Source organism: Aythya marila (assembly GCF_965140915.1).
Source record: "Aythya marila genome assembly, chromosome: 1".
Lineage (NCBI taxonomy): Eukaryota > Metazoa > Chordata > Aves > Anseriformes > Anatidae > Aythya > Aythya marila.
Window position 1 is genome coordinate 194,519,910 of NC_139042.1, and position 23,304 is coordinate 194,543,213.

Here is a 23,304-nt window from a genome sequence, read left to right on the forward strand (position 1 = left end):
TTTACTTACAGTTGTTTACAGCATGAAAGTGTATGTGAACTGTCAAAGAAAGAAAGTTTCTTACCAGCAACTGCACTTCCTTTGATGTGTGATGTCTTTGTGGATATTTATAACCCACCTACTCTTTCCTTTTGCCTCAGCTCCAAATTAAAATGCTGTGTTCTGCGGCTGGGAGGACCTGTGGGCGTAATGTGCCTTCTGACCCCTTGTATTTTGTTAGCATAAACACAAGGGTGAAGGAGGAACCCCTGTAGAAGGTGGTAAAACTAAGAAAAATCAGGTTCAAAAATGTAGAAAAAGAAAAAAAAAAAAAAAGCATGTGTAGTCTATCTTTCATAGTTCCAGCTACTGTTCAGCAATCTTTCTTTAAGTTTGGACACCTTTAAATTGTTCCTGAGGGTGATCACCATATATTTTAATCTAACACAAGATTGGCTTCAATACTTTTTTTAACTTTTTTAATTGTTTGATATATTACTAATATATTTAGCTCTGCTTTGATTTCCTTGTAGTTTGCAAGAAGAGAAAACACTTCTGGAAAAAGAATATGAAAGAATTCCAAAACAAAGTGTAAGTATGAAACATGGGAAAAGACATGTTTTATGTTGTCAGCTAGTGTATTAAAACATCAATGAAAATATTTTTACAGTGTGTAGCTCTAGAGTTCTTTCAATTCCATAGAAAAATTAACAGTATATCATTCAGGTTTGGTAACTCTAGGGCAAGCAGTGCATACCTGATTCATAAAAGATCTCGATATTCTTAAGTTTACTCAACAATATTTTCTACTGTATTCAGTAAATGGATAATGTAAAGATAGCTGCAGGTTCTAGGAGGTCAGTATGGAAAATTCATTTACAGACAGAAATCCTGATAAATTCATTTGTGTTTGTTGGAAATAAAATTCTGCTTATTATTAATCATATTTCATAACTTGTTGAAAAAAAAGTTATCATAATTCAATGCCAATGAATTTTCTAATAGCACAAACCTGCAGCTGTAAAAGGGAAAATAATAACCTGATCTTCTACTTCATTTTTAAAGGAAGCAGATAAGAGAATTAAAAAGTTGAAAGAAGATTGTGACGAGCTCAGCAAAGAAGTAATTCAAAGAAAAGCAGAAGTTAATGCAATGAAGGAAGACATTTTATCCAAGCAAAACCTGATGTTAATAGACAAGAAAGAAGTGGAAAAGCTTCTAGAGAACCAGGATAATTTAAAAGTAACACAAAATTAATTATATCTGTGTATGTGTGTGTACATATGTGTATACAGATACATGCATTTGTGCAAGGGAGTAGTGAATCTCCTGGATGTTGTCATTTCAAATCACTAAATGTACTTATTTCATCATTTTTCAATAAGCATGAAACATGCTGCTGTGCTATTTTCACTATTATTCCTTCAGGAAATAATGAAAATCCTGGTTTTGATAATAACAAATTGTTTTCAGAATGCCATGTTTGCTATGCTGTGTTATTGAAGGCTGCCCTAATACATGCTCAGATCCAAGAGACTTAAAAATATGCACCCAGGCCTTTGCAACTTTCCTTTCCATGGTATTAATAACATATGCCAGCATATTAAGAATATTCAAATGTATTTTTTGTTTTGCACACATACTGACATGGTAAATACCATAATGTTTAATTTCCACAGTAGCAGCTACTATTCCCTGGGACAAGCTCAAGTAATTTGTAAATACATTTCTTGCCTAGTTTCACAGCAGTTCGATGGGAATATTAATTCTGTGAAATCACACCAGATTTTGAGACTATTAACCTAACCTTTCTGTTTTGTTGCCAGGATGAGCTAGTTAAGATCCTTGGTGTTCCAGCACAACTTGGAAAAGAAACTGAGAAGATAAAATGGAAAAAAATGTATGTTTTCCATAAAAAATTAAATATATATGCATTACTTATTTTCATCCATTTGTTATTGAGACCTTAGCATATAGTTGGTTAAAATTAAGATCAACATTTTCAAAATCATTTATAATCCAGTTAAAATCCATGCACTGTACAAATATATATATATATATATATACACATATAAATATATATGCAAGTTGAATATGAGCCAGCAGTGTGCCCTGGCAGCCAGGAGGGCCAATCGTGTCCTGGGGTGCATCAAGCACGGCATCGCTAGTAGGTCAAGGGAGGTGATTGTCCCGCTCTACTCTGCGCAGGTGCGGCCTCACCTCGAGTACTGTGTGCAGTTCTGGGCACCACAGTATAAAAAGGACATGAAACTGTTGGAAAGTGTCCAGAGGAGGGCTACGAAGATGGTGAAAGGCCTTGAGGGGAAGACGTACGAGGAACGGCTGAGGTCACTGGGCCTGTTCAGCCTGGAGAAGAGGAGGCTGAGGGGAGACCTCATCACAGTCTACAACTTCCTCGTAAGGGGGTGTCGAGAGGCAGGAGACCTTTTCTCCATTAACACTAGTGACAGGACCCGCGGGAACGGGGTTAAGCTGAGGCAGGGGAAATTTAGGCTGGACGTCAGGAGGGGGTTCTTCACAGAGAGGGTGGTTGCACACTGGAACAGGCTCCCCAGGGAAGTGGTCACTGCACCGAGCCTGTCTGAATTTAAGAAGAGATTGGACTGTGAACTTAGGCACATGGTCTGAACTTTTGGGTAGACCTGTGCGGTGTCAAGAGTTGGACTTGATGATCCTTAAGGGTCCCTTCCAACTCAGGATATTCTATGATTCTATTCTATATATACTATATATATATATAGTATATACATATATATATATATAGCATATGCAGTGAAGCAATTTACAATACCTTCTTCTAGTGGAAGGTGTCCAGGCCCATGGTGGTGGGTTTGGACTAGAAGACCTTTAAGGTCCCTTCCAACCCAAGCGTTCTATGGTTCTACAGAATTTAAGTACAATGAGGAACAATTTAGAACAAAGCTTAGTTGAAAATTGCTTAACCACTCTACTGCACTGCAATAATATGTATCAGATCTACTTACTAGGTTTTAACAGATAATAATGCTATACTATGTATACTGTGTAATCTAGCAATTAACCTTTTTTAGATATTCTAGGCTTCAGTGACAGCATGTTAATTTATCTCTGTTGGCATCAGTGAAACTGCAGCAGTTTTCACAGCTGACAGCCTGGTCTGAGCAAAATAACCCTTTTCCCTCAGTGGCTATGGAGCAGTTTTTTAGTCAGGTGTGTTTTACTGTGAGCTCCCATCATGAATTCTGGTGTCAAATATTTCAGCTCAGAAATATAAGCCAGTCTCTAGCCTTTCATTTCTCTATTTTCATGTAGCTGTTTTGTCCTCCATCGGAGCATGACGTGCTGCTTTCTGCATCTGTAAAATCTAATTGTTGCTGTGCAATGTCAGCCAGGTCACTCCCAGATGCTGGCAGTCAAATTGCCATCCAGCTGAACAGTGCTTTTTGTGCCCTTTTAGTTACACAGAAGGTTTTGTGTCTCCTGCTTGCAGTCCCAGTTAGTAATACAGTAATTACTTGACAATGTTAAGTTTCTCAGTTCTCAAATTTATGTAATGGTTTTCTTTAACTTTCTCCTCAGCACTCTGCTTAATGTAACTGTGCTGTAATAAATCTAAGAAGTTTTCCCTACAGAGCTAGAGGAAAACAGTTTTGAAGAGTGGGTGCATTGTGTAGATTATTAATGAGGTATTTAAATGAGTCTTTCTCCTTAAGTGATATCACAGAATGAACTCACCAGAGCTTCCAGCCTTGGGAATCGTGTTTAGGAGTGTCACAACCCTGCACCTAGTCATGCTGACAGAAGTCTGTTAACTCTTTATAATACTGTCAAGGTGCTAAGCCACATGTTAGTCTCATGGCAATTTTATTGTTGAGCTGTATTGGCACTTTCAATGCCAATTTGCAGTGTGTGTGTAATCTGGTTTTGAACATATCAAGTAGATAGCTGTGGCACTGAAACACTTTTGTGTGTCCATGAAAACTTACAACTTTCATTTTCACATTTAACTACACATGTCAAAATGTGAACTTCTACTGTTTTGTTAAAATATATCCACAGTGATGCAGAGAAGAAGAAAGAAGCCCTTAATAACCAAATACAGGAGTTAAACAATACTCTAAAAGCCACTGAAAAAAGGATGGAAGAGATTTTGCAAGAAAGAGAAGATGTAATGAAGGAATTGGACGGAAAACAAGCTTTGCTAGAAAGCAAAGAAAAAGAATGTGTTGCTCTGACAAGATTGTTAGAAATTGGCAGAGAGAAGGAATCAGCAATCCTAGCAGACAGGTTAGAGCAGTAGACCTAAGCTGTAGAGTGTGAGTGAGCACTTCTCTGTTCTGAAAGATGTTTTCTCTATTGCATTGCTTATGCTTTCCAGTTTTATGTTGCAATCAGTGCAGACTAGAAATTATCAGGCTTGGTTTTGACTTCAGAAATGTTTATATAAAGTGCTGGAATCTAGGATATGGCTTGAAGAAAAAGTTAAAAGGCATAAGTATTTGATAAAATCCTGGGAGAATGAGACTCTAGGTTTTGCACTGAAAGGGAAAATGTTTATCTCTCCAGTGAAGATGCTTTTTTTTTTTGCTTTTTTTTTTTTTTTTCTGTGTAGCCCACAGAAAGTAAACTAAGCAAATTAATTAAAGAAATAATCAGTATTCTCATTTTCAGATGAACATTGCAAATTTCTGACCCACACACGTCTGAATTTCAGTGGGGACTGGCCATGTATCTTTCATATTCACTCGAAATTATGAGCTTAGATATATTTAGTACAATAAAATAAACTCTTAGGTTGATTTCAAGCTTCACATTATTCGTTCTTTGCAAAGGAAGATGTCATAGCCATACCCTCAACAGCAATGCTTTTGCCTTTGAAATCTTATGTTAGGTAGTAGCACAGTAAGTTGAAATGTCTGAGTGAAGCCATACTAATGGCCTCATACTAAAAAAAAAAAAAAAAAATTTAAAGAAAAAAATTGTTTTCTTCCAGTTATAATTTATTTTCTATAGATTTTTTTTTAGCAGGTTTAGATTGAACAGGTTGTGAAACCTCATTGACATAATTAAGAATGTTATCATTGATTAAAGCTATCAAAAAGTTACCTGCTAATTTTAAAGCAACCAGTGACAGTAGTTTGTAACTTGATTGCTACTCATAGATAATTAATGCAGTACTCAAACCCCATTAAAATGATCATGCCTGATTCATACATGTCTTGCTGAAGTTACCTGTTTCTAAAATTCTCTGTGTATCCAATATAGAGAAGTTCTGGAATATAATTTAAAAAAATGTATTTTGGAGAAAAAACAAAAACATGATACTCTCATTCACAAGCAAACACTGAAAGATAGAGAACTGAGAAAATTAAAGAAGATGGAGTTACAGCTGAATGTGATTAATGAGTCTTTGGAACAAGATAAATCACAACACAAGAGACTCAAAACAGAGGTCTGTATGAACATATTTATCATAAGAATTCCAAATTCTCTTACAGGAAATCCATCTCTGAAATCTTTTGACTGGTCCTAACAGACAGAAGGAGAGAAAATTGTTCTAAGTGTGTGTCTTTTCTGTGTTCTATGCACAGAAATGTACCACAAGCGTTGCTACGACTAAGGAGGCTCAAGGTTTTATAGCTGTAACAAAAATACTGCATCAAGCTATATTGATCTATTCTTGAAGAATGGAATTTAGTCTGGGAGCATCCTAATCAAAGAGACCTGGGAGATTATTGGCACTGTGGCAGCATGTCTTCCTTTAAAATACTGAGTGATTATGGTCATTTTATACATGACATAGTACAGTAGCTTGCCTATTGGCACCAGAGAATTTTGTATCTGGCAAATAAAGCTAAGTATTGCATGAATCCTGGGTCTTACATCAGGTGACAAAAAGATTCATCTTTTTCAAATTTGAAGATGGCTTGCGCAGTGTTCTAAATAATTTATAATGCATTTAACATTATTCTTGGGGGCAGGAAACAAGCCCTATGTAAATTTGGTATTAAATGATATAATTCCCTATTTCATTTCCACTCAAATTTCACTTTTCTCAGTTCTCTCCCTACATTACTATTTCACACATTACTCTTTTCATATTGACTTACTGTTTTATTTATTCTGCTTTTAAAGAGCAGTTTCATTCTGTTTGTCCATTTGAAACAATTCCTTCCTTCTGTCCTTCCCTTTCTTTCTTTAAAAAAAAAAAAAGAAAAAATGTTTACAGCTTTTTCATATTCTTTTTCTCTCATCACTGATTCTTCTAGTCCTTTTTTCTTAAGCTTTCTTTTTTCTATATCCCTTCCTATATTGAAAGTCAATCTTATAGAATTCATCTTACATAGTCAAGTAAATATATTTTTTCCCCAGGAGAATTATTTATCAATTATCTGATTTAGAAGCATAAGGGGTTAATGTTTCCTAATTTGATATTGTGTCACTGCAATTTTTTTATCATTCTAAGCAATTCAGGCAGGAAAAAAAAAGTCTTATTTACATCACTGTAAAATTGTTTTTACTGTATTAGTAGGGGATATTCACAGACAAAGATGAAATTTCCTCCTGAATTCACATGTGTATTAATCACCTGGTAATTCCAGCCTACCTGGGGAGGGGAGAAGCTCTATATAATCAGACAAAAAAGTTTTAAACTGAGTTTCCTGAACTGTTGATTAAAGGGCATGCTTATATTCCAGACTTTGATATTAAAGCTCATATGGAGATTTTGTTCAGTATCAGCTTAGAGAATCTGAGAATTTTTTTATTATTATTTTTATTTTTTCCCTGTGTTCCTATTGAAGAAATATTCCTGGAGGAAGAATCACAATTGTTCAGAAACATGTAATGTTAAAACCAAATGCCATAACTCACTGACAGCTGTGGTTAAAGTTCACTGTCTTGGGCGAGATCCCAACCCAACCGCTTTACACTGTGTGAAAGGGCTGGAGACCTGTAATGGGACCATAAATTTTAAATTGCATTGAAAGGATTCCCTCAGAGCTACGCCAGGTTATTCTGCAGGCTTGTATGGGTCTTGCCAGTTGCAGCATTAGGAGGAGCGAGGGAAAGGGAATGCTGCTAAGACATAAAAGTGTAGTTACAAGCAATGTCTTACTCCAGAAGTTACAGGATAGTACCAGAGCATAACCAGGCCAGGAAAATATAGTCTTTTTAGCCCACCAACCCTGTTCTCTGATTCTCTTTGCTCTTTTAGAAGAGCAAATGTGAAAACACCTCTGTCCTGCAGCATGGTCACTCAAATGCAGTATTGGAGTAAGAAAGTCTGGAGCAGCCAGCTTAATTCTACTTTGCATTTGCTCTCTTGAGATAATTTTCATTTAGAAGAGTTGGGACCACAGAACTTAAAATATTTTATTATTCAAGTGGTTCAAGTGCCTGTTTGACTGATATAAGCCAGATTTACACTTATTCAGTGTGATTCCAAGTGAAATTTTCACTGGAATTAATTGCTAATATAAATGCTGCAGAAACAACAGTACATCAGTGTGTTGCCCCCAATTTCTCTTCAATTGTCTGCACAAGTGCAGAATGACTGGTTTGTAGAATAAGGAAATTACATGAACACTTCCTTCAAATGTGTTTTTCTTCTTGTTAAGTTGTGAAAGGTCAGCTATTGCTAAACGTCGACATTCTGTGTGAAAGAGAACTGGCGGCCCTGGCTGCCACCAGCCCCAGAGCAGGGCTGCTGTTCCTCTCCCTCCATGGATGTGCTTTCATCTGGCAACCCAATGCAAGGACAGCCAAAAGTGCCTAAGTTTAGTCCTGTCTGATGTCTAAGGACAAGAGTCCTTAATGGATTAAATATGTTTGTATGAGCTTTCTACATTTAGACTCGAACTCGATGGCATCTCTTGAATCCCATCATGGAAATGTGGAAATGTCTGTTTACAGCCACCCCAGCCTTTCGCACAGCAGAAGTGGTAACGAATGCAAACGGTTGTAGTGGGATTGTTCCAATGTATTTTAATCAGAAAATAATTTCTTCCCTTACACATTTCATTTCAATTTTATAATAAACAGATTCTTCCATATTGTCCAAAAAAAATGTGTAGCACATAACCATGTTACTTGTTTGGACTTTCTAAAGGCTAAGGAGGAAAAATATATATATATTAAAAATGACACAGGCATGAAATAACAACCTCATTAAAATTATTGGTATTTTCTTCCTTCAGCAAGATCAGAGTTAACAAATTTATGTAATTGGTTTTTCTGATATATATTTTTTTTATTTGTGGCTTAGTTGCTGAAAAGAATAATGAGTGTACATTCAGTTACTTAAATTGGGCTTTGTGAAGTTCAGTCCTTACAGTTAAATTCTGAATAGAAAAGCTTGAACAACTTGCAAGTATTGCTGAGGAGCTCTACTCAACAACCGATAACTCTTGGATTAGGTACTATCACAAACCAGAAAAAAAAAATAATAATTTCATAATGTATGTAAGTAATTGAAACAGATTTTCTGCATTTTACATTTTTCATACCTTTTGTTGGCATCATGCAGAATGTGTGATTTATTTTTGTAGGCAGAAGCTATCCCTAAAAGTAATGAAGTACTATTAGAAAGAAGACGAGAACTGCAGAAGGAAATTGAAATGAACAAGAGAAGTTTAGCTGAACAGGTGATGTGTTCTGCTTTCTCATACTTACTCACTGTAACAGTTGCTTTACAGCTATGAGAATAAAGGGAATGAAGAAAAAATGATGAGCGTTTCTAGCTGCATCTTTCTGGTGAGAAAAGAAAAGAGTATTTTCTTCAGTTTTAAAGACTGGTTGCTTGTCATATTTGGAAAACATTTTTCAGTGTTACTGGTCACATATTGGAAGGTAGAAAACACTTTTTTTTTTCTAGTTTAAGTCCTTCTGACTATCATTACCTATACTGCAGCTAGAAATATGATGTGTGTAAATTTTCTTTGGGTATGGCACAGTGTATTGTTAAAACAAGGACAACTCAGAATTGCTAAATTAAATTTAAACTAAATTTTCATTTTCATAGTTTTGTCATTTCATAGAATCATGGTTTGTGTTGGAAGGGACCTTAAAGACCATCTAGTTCCAAATCCCTTGACATGGGAAGTGACAACTTCTAATACATTTGTAGATGCCTGTCAATACTGACCATGGTCAAATACACTGTGGAAATGCAGATTCTTCAACTGTAAGACTATTAGTACTTGCCACTATACAGATGACTTTATAGCAAGCAATATATTTCAGACATATTTTTTTCTTAAGATCATATTCTCTTATATTCTTACCCTCATATACATTTTTATTTTGTGCCTTCTTTGAATTAATGAGCTTTTTCAGGTGGAATTCAGCTTGGTTTTGAATACATATACATAGGCATTTCCATATCACTATTTGTATATGGAATATGTTTTTAATGGACAACAGTAGTCAGTAATGATCTATATATACTTGGTGAAGCCTGGAAATATTTAACGATTATAGAGGGATGTAAGTGGATTCAAAGATTACACAAATAACTGTTCTGATCATTTAACCTTAAAAAAAGTCCAAATCTTGATTTTAAAATTGCCAGTGTGGGAGAGACAATCACAGTTCTGCTAATTTTTTTTGGTGGTTAATCTGTGTTAAAAATGTGTGGTTTTTATCATCTAGCTTGAGTTTAGAGTTTGTCTAGCTTTAGCTTTCAGTCACTGGGTTTTGTTATGTTTGACCTCTAATTTGGGAAGTCTGTTATCAGATTTATGTTCACTTTATGGCTACAACAGACTCTGATCCACTTCTATCTTGATTTAAGGAGATAAAGCTCTTTGAGATTCCTCATGTAAAACTTGTTTTCCAAACCTGTTGTAGCGAAGATCACTGCATAGTCCAGTTTTGTTACTTTTCTATTTAATAGCCGAAAGACCTGCTAGACTGAGGAAGAGAAACTTCCTAGGTGATAAAATATTTTAACTTGTTGCTAAGGGATTATGCATAACATTTCAGCTGGTATCTTTAAGGAAACTTTATTACATATTCATATTTAAATCCATGTAGTCCATATATATGTGCACTTTGCAGGTAAACCCAAAGTGTTTCAAACTTCAGTTTTGTCAACACTACTGCATCAATCCATAAGGAACTGAATTTGCTTTTCTTCAGGAAATGATATCAGATACAGATGCCCGCACATTAGACGAATGTATCGCTGAAGAGAGACGGCTTTTCAAAGAGCAGGAAAAATACAGGAATGAGTTATCCAGACTTGCACATCTGACATTGCTCAAAGTTGAAGAGAAGGAGCAAAAATGTAGGGAAGTTCAGAAAGCCCAGGTAAAAAATTGTATCTCATATAATTAGAAGAATATTCTAAAGTAAAAGCTGGTATAAGGAGAAATTAAATTACTGGTGAGGGGAACCTTACAGACTCTCATTTCCCTCTTCGAAGTTCCACCACCAGGCAGGAAGCTCTCAATTCTCTTGTTTTAGTGACAATTCATGGTGCAGTGCAGTAGTGTGCTGCAATATCACAACACAATTGAAACAAGGTGTTTGAAAGGAGGTTTTCTTTCTAAAGAATAAAATAAATAATTCTGAAAGAAAGAGGTAGAAAAGCAGATAGCTGAGATTCTCAGAAGTACAACAACCATGTGTTTTATTGTGCAAATATGTGGACATTCAAAGATAATAGACCTGCTACTTATTCCAAGGCCAGGTGCCAATTTTTATTTTCCTGATACGCTTCAAGGTTTAAGTCATTCTATTAATTTGAAGGAAGAGGGAAAGAAAACTTTTCCTTCTGAATAGTCACTGGGTTTGCTGGCATTATAGTATCATGCGTGTCCTATGATTTTGCACAGTCTGCACTAAATACCAGGAACAAACTGGTTACACTTTCTCAATGTATGTCTGTATTAAAATAAATCAGATAAGCTGCCCCTATAGCACTTTGGGAATATTTAACTGTCTATGGAAATAGTCAAAGGAGCATGTCAGGCTTTACACATTTGTTAAAAATAAGTCCATAAACAGGTAAAATCATAAAGAAAATAAATTAACACACCTGCCTAGGATTGCAACCCAAGATCCACCAGCTTTTCCTAATGCCAGTACAACCTCCTCGTATCAGTGGGAGGTAAGAGAAGGCCTGTCCACTAAAGGTTAATGACCGAGACTATTAAGGACCGAACAGAACTGAAATCAAGAGGTAAGAGCCCTAACAAAATGTGTGTCATTCTACTTGAATCTGTAATTGTTTAAAAGGCAGGGAAAAAAAAATGAAAAAGGAATTTTATTTGGAAAATCGCACCAGAAATTCAAGGTACAATTTCAGTGGTGCATATGCCAGATAATTATATTGTGATGGAGTGTCTGATTAACAGAAACAATAGAACTCCAGATAGCAGGGGACCAATCATTTTAAGATGCAGCATCAAATCTATTATCTACATTAACAACAGTCATTGTAAGATTAGTATACATAGAAAGACTGTGTTCTTTAATGTTACAGTAAAAGTATTTCATTATAATTAGAACAAGTTCTTGGAACAATTCTGCCTCACTGTCTTTTCCTCATCTAATAGGAGTAGCTGTTTCAGTCACTTCTTTGAAGATATTTCTTTGAAAAATCTAAAAACCTTGGATTTTTAGATTAGAAAATTCTGAAGTGCTTACTGAATTCTATTTTACATTTCAGATACAACTCCAAAATAGTCTTAAGGAAATAAAAAGAAAGGATCTTGAAATAGAAGTGTATAAAAAGACAAAAAGAAAAATCCAAAAACAGTAAGAAAATAATAATGATACATTTAATAAAATAATGCTTTTTAAAGCATTTTTATTGAGATAATGTATGCATTAACCTACAATAATTAATTCCTATACACTTGTCTTTTCTTCAGACTCAAAGGATTTACTAAAATATGTGATGTAATCCAAAATGAAAGGAATAAATGTATAAATTTGGCACATATTGCTCAGCAGAAAGCAACTGAACTTAGAAAACGGGTAAAATTGATAGAAAATGAAATAGAAACTTTAAGGAATACTGTGATAACCAAAGAAAGGTGAGTTTTAACTAAGCTATAGCTCACAATTATAAAAATAGGAAAGAATTACAGAAAACCTTAAGAGATAATCCAGTTCCACTACGCCTATTTCTTCCTTGAAAGCCATTATCCTGATTTTTAAAACCTGATCCAAACTTAGAAATGTTGAGACACCCTTACATAATCTGCTCCAATTTCTTATCACCCTAGCAATTCACAATTAGGCTGTGCATCACTGCATGGCAAGGAAGCATTTTTGAAGTTTGTCTGGCAACTGTCTCACCTTCCTAACCTTTGAAGGGAGAAACTGTCACTGCACTTCCTTTGTACCACAGTTCTTGAGCCTCTAGCATCTGAATAAGAACAACACTGTTGTACTCTTACTTGCTCATCCTTAGGCAAAAATGAGGTCCAAAACATGCGATTCCACAGCAGGCTGCTGCATGGTACTAGTAGAGGAGTCACTAGCTAGTAACGTGGCTGCCTACTTATTAAGTTAGAACTAGGTTTCTTGGTTCAAATTCAAACGGAAGCCTATAAGGATAACATCTATTTCAGATCAAACAAAACATGGTTTCGATTTCCAGACAATCCTAATCAAAATTAATTAAGTTTGCATTGACAACAAAGAGGGTGAGGAGGAGCAGTTGGGGTGTGATTCTATTTTATTTTTTTCCTGGATCACTGTTTAGTGGAGATGCCCTTTTGCAGTCTTTTTGTCATCCTAGTGATGATACTCTGCTTGGTGCTATACAGACGGAATGACAATGTCTCTGAGATTGGAAGCTGGGAAAGCAGGAAGCTAGCAAAGAGTTAATTGTGTATGCAGAGCAGCACAAAAATTTGTTTTGCCCCACACTTTGTTTTCTGGTGCCAACAAAAAATTACACAACCAGACCTAAGAATGTGTTCAGGGTACACTCACTCAAAATATATTTTGAATCTGCACGTAGCTTTATTTCAAAGTCATGCTGGAGGAAGAGGGAAAAGAAGTGGCACTTCACTGATTTAAGTCATTTTGTTGAAATGCACAAGCTGACATTTTGTGCTAAAATTGTTGAGGTCTTCCCAATAAATTCCTGCTGAAAGGAGAAGAAATGCTAAAAAGACAGGTATCTATATTGTCTAGACATCCAAAATAACTCATTGTTGTGTACTGGACCATACTGCAGTAGAGACCCAACAGACATTTTGATTTCTGCAAACCTGGATTTAAAAGTAGGTAAAGGTAATGAATTATCATTAATTTTTTACCCTATGGGAAACATTTCTAATCCCAGTAATTATAATACTATTAATAATAATTATTAATACTAATACCATAGTATCATGGTATCCCTGACTTAACTGCAAGCTACACAATTTAGAGGACAGAGCATCAGTCCAAAAAGATAAAGGCTCTTCATAAATTATTTAATAATACATTGCATTTCTGCAATACTGCCATTCTTTCACTCTCAAACTTGCTTTGCAAAGGTTTAATTCAATACAGTAATACCTTCTGGACCTGGAAAGTGTTATGCATACAGGCAAAATGAACCAGAAAGAAGCTCACAACTTTGCACAGAGTAATTCAGCAGCTTAATGCTGGAACCAAGGATGGGAAGCGGGACATTTCATTTGCAGTTCTGTGTTTTATCAGGGGACAATGCTTCTTCTTTCACTACCTCTTTCATACTTTGACATTAATATCTTCCCAGTGTAGCTAAAGTAGTGTCTTGCTCAAGAAATGATGCTTACCACAGATTAAATGCAGAAAGTCTAAGTTCCTTGTTAGCAAATAAATGACCCATGTGGCAACAAGAAGCTGTCTTTAGAGCAAAGGACCATCGTCCAAAGGCTAGCAGGGTCTCTTGAAATAATGTGTTCCTTTCTTCATTTTTAGGGATCTGTAATAGGAGCTTGTCACTGATCTGATGCTGTGATTGTTTTGTTTCTCATTGATTGATAATGTTCGTTCTTGTGTTGCAGTGTGCTATAAACTCAGAGACCTTATTTAAATATTGCTCCTAAAATGGAGAGAAGGACAGGTTTTTTACACACGGAGAATATGCATCATAGTTTATACTTCTGCTCTTGAAATTTATTCCTTATGGCCCCTTGGGCTACCCAGTAAAGGACAGAGCTGTGGTGCAGGGCTCCATTTAAAGCACTTAGCTGGGTTGTAATCCAGATCTGTTCAAGCTGGAAAGAACTCGTACAGAGAAGCTGTTCTCAGAGGGACTTTCTACCTCTTGTAGTGTGTCTGCCAAGCAGAGTGACATAGAAGACCCTTTGTGTATTTTAGGATTTAGTTTAAGCTCTGTTTTTAATAGCTGAAATTACTTTCAATTTAAAAGGACTAAAAACTTTCCTGCTTTTCTGTTACGTTAAAGAATACTGCAGAGGCAATATCTGAAGAATACAAGTAATGTAGCAATTAAAGACAGTCTCAAAACTGATTACTCCAAACTTGAACAAGTCATGGATGAGATGAAAGAAAAGAAAAAGCAACAGCTTCTGGATCTTGACAGACTTACCAATATTATCTCCCGCAATGAAGAGGAAATTGTGCAGCTACGCAAAAAATACGAAAGGGCTATTCAGCAGAAAAATGAGAGGTATACGTGTAAATTTGATGTAATAAAATGTGTATTTTTGAAATTCATCAGTCAACAATATTTTTCAACTTATGAGCAAGTCTAATTAGGAATACTACAGGGCTGCCTTACTCCAGTGCTTCATAAACAGCCCACCTCACTGCAGTGCCAGTGCTGCTGTGCATTATACAGGTGTTTGCTGTTCCTCCATGGATGAAGACAATTGTTCTTCAGAACTGTTACAGAATCTAATCTACTGAATGCCTGGAGAGCTTGTAGCCTTCTGCTCTTTTTGATCTTTGTGTACGTCTCTTGTATAAAAATACGGTTGTAGAATTCTCTGAGCCTGTTAATCCACTTTAAAAGGAATGCTGACAGAAGCCAGAAGAGCTTTAAAAATCATATGAAACACCAGGGTAACCTTTGCAATTGTGTGTTCTCTAGTTTTCACATTGTAATTATTTTGTTCTCTATTTAAAGTACATTTGGTACATTTTCCTAGATTATTACTATCATCTTCCAAGCTTGCCAGTTATGTTCTCAAATGGAATACATTGAATACGAGTCAAAAATTTTTAAGTCTTACCTTTTCATTTTGGGCTTATTGCAGTGGTCTTCTGCTCAAAAGTCGAGAAGAAGAGGTATGCATTTTATATGAAAAAATAAACATGCAAGAGATGTTGTGTAGAAATGGAGATATTGAGATGCAAGCTATGGATGAAAAGATCAGTTTTCTGAAGATGAAGGTAGCTGAGAAGAAGAGACAGACTGAATTTTTGTTTAAAGCACTACCAACGAAGAAAGCCCTGGATGCAGATTTGGTGGTACTTCAGATACAGGTTGGTGGGAAAGAAACCTTTACCTTTCTGTTTGTTTGATTGATTGTTTGCTTGAATTATTCTGTATTTTAAAACAAAGCACTGCTGCATGCTTTTAACATCAAATTTGTGAGTTTCTAGCTTATGACTCTGACACTTTGCCTTGCACATACCAAACACTGCCTGGCTGTGGAATCTCAGCTGGTCCTCCCCATAGCTGTAAATGTCAGCATGACTAAACTGGAGAAGAGTAGTCATGGGGAAAAAATGGGAATGGAGATAAAATTTGTTAAAACTGTATTGATGGGGGTAGATGGAAGGATGGGGATATACTTAGGTCTTCAAATTCCTGAAATAATAACTCAATTCACACTTGACTGTGAGCCTACTCTGGAAACTCTGCTGCCCACAATGAAGCCACGTACATTTTCTTCTACACAAAAACAGTGTAAGTTTTAGTTCTAGTTACAACATGACATTAAACAATTAACAAACTGCAGTGTTCATCATTGTTCTGGACATTCTTTCCTTGCTTTCTGAAATGGCTCATTTACTTTTGACCTTATCTCCAGATGGTAATTTTTTCCATATATACTCAGCTAGTGCCTGCACAAAATAATAAAGTATGGTGTACCATTGCCATCTGTAATTGCTTGATGGGAGCTGTGACTCGCTGTTAAATAGTGCTTGCACTATTCTGTTACGTTTGGTCTTTTAAAGAAATTACATGCTCTGCTAAAAGAATAAAATTTTCTATAATACCTTACACAAATCATACCCCAAAGAACTGTACAGTGCAATTACAGATTTCAATGATGAATAGAGAAGGTATGAAAACAACGTGATAGACTGAAGAAAATAAGAGATGTTTAAAGGTAGGACTTAGAATGAGGCTGAGAGTCACAGAGTCAAATGCAGCAATGACAGGCAGATAGTTTCTGTGAACTGAGAGTCAGCAGTGAAACTTTGATTTTTGTGTTCTGCATTCCTTAAACTTTCTCCTTTATGATGATTGTTCGTGTGAAGTCACAGTTAAAGAGAAGCTGCTGATACAGACTCTTTACATCTTTTTGCAATAACAGTGTAAAATTAAAAAGTAGGAAAATAGTGTTGGGAGGCACAGAGTAGTCTCAGTAAATGTTCCCAAATCAAAGATTTGTCACTGAACAATATTCACAACAATGATTAATCAAACATTCGGGTCTCAGCTTTTTAAATGTAACTAAATACTATGGTTACTGATGCCATATTACATGGTTCAAATTGGCCATGAACACAGCCATCTCCTTGCACTCAGCCATTCTAGCGTTAGTGCTGTTCCTCCTGCTGGCAGTAGCCATTATGTCTAGTGAGAAACAGTTTCAAACCATTTGGCTTTATCTCCATGATTCAAATAAAAGCCATAAGCCCAAAGCTGAATTCTGGTGTTGGCTGCAAAATTCAGCTCACTAATTTCTGTCCAGGTTACAGCTTTGGCCCCACGTTGAAATCCAACTCAGTTCTGTTACAATGTGCCGAGCATTTTACTATAATGCTCATTTGCACAAAACTCTGACTTGGTGTGCTCAATACAGACCTAAATCACTCGTCTTGTCTGTGAATCCAACCTCAGACGCCAAGCTGAAACCTGAAGAGTTGTCACCAGCTGCTCCAACTTTAAGCTCATGTTAGGAGCCCACAGGACAAATTATCCATATAAATGGGTATGGTCTGGTTATTAATGGAAAGAGTTAGGTGTCCTTGCCTACAGAGGAGATCCCAATAACCTTATGTGGCAAGCAAAATGTTCCTCTTGGGAGGTCTTTATCCTGGAGACACCTACCTCTCCCCTTTGATTGCATAGGAAACTTTGAATGATGTAGGAAGGGTTCTTCAGAAGGCATCTACATTTGAAATACATGTACATGTACAGTTCAGACTATCTGAATTAAGCAGGACAAATTCTGTACCTGCTCTTCTTAAATTTTCTTTTCCCCCTTTCCTACCCTTCCTGTCTTCTTAAGTCTTGAGTACTTTCTAAACTTTGTCATCTTTTCTGTATTGTTTTTTTCCTTTCCTGCATTTCCCAATCTTCACATTTCCCCAGAACTTCTTTCTTTTTACTCAGTCCAGTGGTAAATTAAGCTTTCTGGTGTTGCTTGCTGAATGATCTTCCAACAACAGATATAATTTCATATATGGTAATACTTCAAATATAAAGGGACCTGAAATGAAAACCAGCTTCAGCATCACAAATTAGAAAATATTTCAATATTTGCTGTTTGTTTGCATCTGATAGAAATGGAGAGTGGAAAAGCACAGATGGGGGCTGTGTGAGTCTAGAACAAAAATTTCATCTGGGTCACCTCTATTCCACACGAGCTGCTTAATCATCAAGCTCACGGATGTGCCACTCTTACGCTTTCCACCAAAGGCTGCTCATTTCCACAAAAGAACGTGATGCTGGTGAATAGATTTTATCTAATAAAATACCAGAGCTGTTCTAAGCCAGTGCTACTAATGTGAGCAGCTATTTTTGTTAATATCAATGTAAAGCATTAGAAATATTTCAAAGTACTTCATCTGACACAAAGAGTACCTGGTGAGATTCCGAGGTGGTTTTCCATGGGCTTAAAACTGTGAAACCATTTAGTTTTGACTGCACATGAAGGGACTGTTCCTGCTGGCTGAAATGACCCATGAAAACCAGCCTGCCTTCATGCATCAGTGAGAAATACTTGGCACCAATCATTAATTAGTCCAACAAGCAGAGCCACTGAGCTGGCAGGGTGCTCTAGGTGGCACCTTCATGCCTCAGAGTTGAGCTAATGTAGTGACAATCTCAGAGAGGCATTTGGCATAAAAACGTATCCAGGCTTTAATACTGCCCCATGAAAATCTACAGACTACATTATCAGTCGCAGGAAACCAGGGCTAGTGGGGAGGTGAGAGGTTTATTGAGAAAATCCTGCTTCTGCTGCTGCTCCTGCGTGGGGTTTTCTGCTCTTCCTGAGAGAGCTGAGTTGGTCTTTCAAACCCCTGCTGATGGAAAATGCAGTTCCCCGGGCAAGCTATCCCAGTACATCCTTAACAGAGGAAGATTTTCTTAACCTTTAGCCTGATGCTTTCTTGCTGCAATGTAAGCCTATTGATTTTTTTTTCTTCCATCCACCAGGGGCATGACAAATGGATCATTCTTTTCCTCCCTGCAGCAGCATTTCATGTTTATGGAATAAAGTTAATCACGCTCCTCTCCCATCCTTTTGTTAGGTTACACAACCTTACTCCTTTCCATCAGTCCTTACAGCTAATGTGGCTTAGATTCTTCTTTTCTGTCTTCTTTTTCTATTTTATTATTTTTTTCCTTGACACACAGTGTCTAATAGCAGTGGCTGAGAGTGGAAGGATTCATTCAGACATCTGGCTGGTTTTAATTCTGCTTATGTATCCAGGTATGGCAGTAGCCTTTCTTGCAGCAGCACATCTTGATTCACATTCACCCTGCAAGTGTACCTAACTACCAGGCCATTGTTTTAAGGTGTCTAATTAGTTGGCCTGGATTCTGTATTCATACAGATAATTTTTCCTGCTTACATGCAGCACCTTGCATGTGTCATTTGATATAACTTCATTTGTTCAAACCTTTTTTCAGATCATTTGGGGTTTGAATCGTCTCCTCCAAAATATTTGCAGTCTCTCTCAGTTTACCCTTCTACTACTGATGTAGTACTTACCCTATATCTTCATCAAGACCATTTCCATAGCTTGTTTATGAGAATATCATATAAAACAATGTTGAAGCTCTGTAAAAACCAAGCTGCGTGATACCTAACATTTCTCATCCACATACCCATTACATTTTCACAGTAGGTAATTGGACTGGTTTGGCATGACTGTGCTGGCCAATGTCCACACCCTTTTTATTTTTTAGCTATTTACAAAGGAAGCTGAATGGCTTGTTCCAGATGTATTCATCAGAAAGCGAAGTTATCAATGTTATCTATAATTCTGTACCTCCATTTCCCCCCATTTTTAAAAACAGGTGATATTTGCCCTATTCTAGTGCTCTAGGCACCTCGCCTGCCTCCTCTGAGCTTTCCAGAAGCACCATCCCCTCCACTTTCTCAGAGCAGCCCTTTATCTGGTACGTGCTTCCTCTTGCCTCTTTATTCTTCAGCAATTCCTCCTGTTTTGACTGTTTCTAATCAAGCACAGCAAGCCTCTCTTGTACAGCCTTTTCCTATGCCCTGTATCAAATGCTCTCCAGGAAAGAAGGGTGGCCTTTTGGGGGGCTTTAAGACTTAGAATCTCTTAGAGCTTAGCTGAAGTACTGTCCAAGGAAAATGACACAGCTTAAGAGAAAATAAAGGTACCTCCTATCACATTACTTAAGCAGACACATAATATCATGGTTGACACCAAATGTGCTTTGGTTGTGTTTGGGTTAGTCTTCATTTAATCAACCCCAATTCCTTCTGCATTTGAAAGTAAGTCCAGTATTTAACAGGAAACCCCTCACAGATTTTTGTTTTCCTGGTTTCCTGGACAGTGTTTGTTCTGCATTAGTCCCTCTTCCCTAGAGTAACCTTTCAGTCCTGGAAAATGTGACCCGCTGAGCTGTCCCTGCTCTCGTTATGGGTACAATGCCTCCAACAAGGTGCTTGCAGCTGAGTTAGTGTTTGAACGATTTGTCCCTAGATACAAAATACCTGGCAGCATCACTGCATCCTGTTGTTTGTGCTCATCCTGTTCTCCCATTCTTCCGCTTGTAATTCTCTGTGTGCTGTTGGGCTTGGGTTTTAGCTGCTTATTAAAGCATAAGCAAGAATAAATCTTGCAGTACCCCTGAAACCAGTTGCATACTGACTGGCATACATTTTAAGCCAAATCATGATTTGATGAGGAAATTGTAGTTATTTAAGGTTTTTACTGTTGGCTGTTAGACAAAAAGAAGGATCTGCACAATTTCACTTTGCCAGGGGTGTTTAGAGCAAGCACCCTGCTGCTGCTCCTCACCACACACAGCTACCCGTCAGCTTTCCCTTTGCAGTTAAACACAAATTGTTCAGTTCAGTAAAACAGCCCCATCCCTGTAGCAACAGCTAAACATTTACTCTGTATTCCTGGTGACCCTCCATAGATTTCAGAGCCAGTGACCACTATTTCCATAACCGTGTCATCCCCTGTAGCTGCAGGATAGCATTTATAGCAAGTCGCGGGGCTCATGTCCTGGTGTGTGACAACGTGCTGACAGACAGCTGTGCATCAACACGCACAAAAACCATCGTCAGTCCTGAAAGTCCGGACACTTTCAGGGAGGAACATGGATTTCCATCTGTGTATTCTGGGAAGTGGCTTTCCCTGGGAGCTTCTCACGTCAGAAGGGTCAGGGAACACCTGCGCTTTGGGTCGCAGCTCCCAGCACTCGGTGTCACTGCCGAGTCACGTCAGGATACGAGGCACATCCAGGCACTCGAGCAGAGAAAATCTGGAAGCCTCCAGGCACGAGACCTTCAGTGCTTGGCAGCAGGGCACCAGGATGCCCAGGCTGCCAGCCCAGCAGGTGCTGCCACATGTCCTGGTGGCACCCATGGGGCTGGGCTGAGCGCAGGGCAGCAGGTGGCAGGGACTGGGGTGGGAGAAGGAGGCAGGCACCGGTGAGAATCAGAATCCCAGAATGGTTTGGGTTGGAAGGGACCTTAAAAACCACCCAGTCCCAACCCCCTGCCATGGGCAGGGACACCTCCCACCAGCCCAGGTTGCCCAAAGCCCCATCCAGCCTGGCCTTGAGGGCCCACAGAGAGCAGCTTTCAGCACAGCCCTGGCACAGCCCAAAGGACGTAGGTTGGGACAAACCAACTTTCATCCAGGCCACCCAGCAGAAGCTGAAGAAGGCATCAGCTCCCCCCATGGCTGCCCTTTTCTAACTTTCCAAAGATGTTCGGAAGGTAAATTCCTGTTCATTAGCAACAGGTAAGAATGCTGTATCTCCACCATCCACCTCTGGTTTCATAGGGAAACGTTTTCAGTGTCTGAGCAGCATCATTCTGCACCCCAAATGCTCCCCCAAGGCCAGAGCCTTGCTTCCAAGACCGGGCACAGCCAGCGAGCGTGGCTGAGAGCCGTGTGCCCCATCTGCTTCGTTTGCAAACCACACAGCAAACTGCAGGAAATCAGACACACCAGGACCTGCCACCTCCCCTCACAGAGTAATAACGGGGCTTTTTGCCTCCAGTCTGCACAAGTAACTGCTGTGGGTTTTTGTTTGCTAGTATTCCCAGTGCAAGGACAGGATTAAACAGATGGAGGCAATCCTTGCTGACCCTACAAATGAGAGCAGAAAGCGAGACTTGGGAGGGACGGACCCATCGCCACCCGAACTGCGAAAGAAGATCGAACAGGTAGCACCTCTTCTTACTGCCCAATTGCACTTTGATTGACCTTATTTAGAAAAAGCAAATGTTTTTCATTTCTAAAATAGGCATTCTGTAAGAGGAATTACTATATCTATGACTGGTTAGCAGGAACTGCAGCCCTATGCCTGCTTCCCAAGAAAAATGGATGTGGGGGATGTTGACTTCCCCCAGCAGAGGCCGGCAGGCTCTGTGCAGAGCACCTGGCTTACATCACCCTCCCTCAGCTGGTTAATTCACATCATCGGCACTTCACAGCCCCTCCAAATGCACTCAAGGGTTGACATGGAAAATGGGGCAGAGGACAGTAAATGCAAAATGACAAACCGATGAGTGAAGCTGTCCAACCTCTGCAAGTGGCGCTGAGCTGCCCCACCACAGCCCCCGCGCTGTGACACGGAGGCAGTCCCACTGTCCTCTTACAATCCACACAAATTAGGATAAAACACAACACCCTTATCAAGGGTTGGCTTTACTGCTTTGGTTCCACTACAACAAGGAGACAAAAAATAGCCCATTCCCTAAATGGCACCCAGGCCAGGCAAAGGGCCACACACCTGGTTTTGATACTTCAAAAAATCTTTGAAAAAAAATTACTTGCTCTTGGGAAAATCATGGCAAGGCAGTAATATTGTCAGTGTAATCCCAAGTCCACCTAAAGGGCCCAGGCAGACATGGAAAATCTGGAAGACTGAGAACAACCTTAAGTTTTTGCCTGGTAGGGGGTAGATTGGGTGAAAATTTGGGGAAAATTGCTGGTGAAGAACATGGCTGTTGGCCAGTATTAGTTCAGGAGCTGTCAACTCTTTCCAACCAACCCCAAGAACAGCTCCTGCTGCACCTTCCCCTGCCATTTACCCGTGTTGTGTGTACTCCTTCTCGCTGCAGATAGAGGTAGAGCTGGTGCAGAAAGAGGAGAGGCTGCTGGAGATGGATTTCCTCTACGACCACGTTTCCCGGCTAACAGCCAGGATCCGCGCCACAGCAGGGAACGGGCAGCAGGACACGCTGCTCTTAGCCACAAGGGTAAGAAGGGGATTGCACGCTCTGCTTGCTGGCCTACGTGAAACAAAATAGCTGGGCAAGAGGGCAGATGACTCGCTTGCAAATTACAAAACTAGCGGCTGGGATTATTGATAGGCAAATCATACGTTAGCCATAAAAAATTAGACATTTAGTAATAACAGTAATGTGGGCCTAGCAACAGCACTGGGAATGTTTCTTTTAGAAAGAAGGTTGCATCATAAATAGATGTTGCACCAAAACATGTTAGTTCTTTCTCAGGTTGAATGCTTGCAAACTTGGAAGAATCCTCCTCTCGAATGTTTACTGAACTGTCTTTCCATAACGAACACAAACAGTGAACCAAAAAAAAAAAAAAAAAAAGGAAAAGCCAGATAAGTCCCATATTGCCTCCAATGCAAAGAAGATAAATGTGACAGTTTGTTATTTAAGTAAGGAGAACCATGTAGGAAAGAAATGTAATTTTCAGTGCAGTTACTTTTACGTA

The 23,304-nt window shown here is 38.4% G+C and overlaps 1 protein-coding gene across 1 annotated transcript in view; it reads left to right on the plus strand.

The window, feature by feature from the left end:
* CCDC146 (coiled-coil domain containing 146) overlaps positions 1–23,304 on the plus strand; it is a gene marked incomplete at its 5' end in the record, with an annotated part of 67,824 nt that overhangs the window by 41,923 nt on the left and 2,597 nt on the right. The window contains 13 exons of the mRNA XM_082762067.1: positions 513–570; positions 1,045–1,221; positions 1,806–1,879; positions 4,039–4,266; positions 5,245–5,431; positions 8,529–8,624; positions 10,120–10,290; positions 11,654–11,742; positions 11,859–12,023; positions 14,381–14,605; positions 15,195–15,423; positions 21,654–21,782; positions 22,683–22,820. Of these exons, the coding sequence (XP_082618193.1) occupies positions 513–570; positions 1,045–1,221; positions 1,806–1,879; positions 4,039–4,266; positions 5,245–5,431; positions 8,529–8,624; positions 10,120–10,290; positions 11,654–11,742; positions 11,859–12,023; positions 14,381–14,605; positions 15,195–15,423; positions 21,654–21,782; positions 22,683–22,820 (1,966 nt within the window). The remainder of the gene's footprint in view (positions 1–512; positions 571–1,044; positions 1,222–1,805; positions 1,880–4,038; positions 4,267–5,244; positions 5,432–8,528; positions 8,625–10,119; positions 10,291–11,653; positions 11,743–11,858; positions 12,024–14,380; positions 14,606–15,194; positions 15,424–21,653; positions 21,783–22,682; positions 22,821–23,304) is intronic.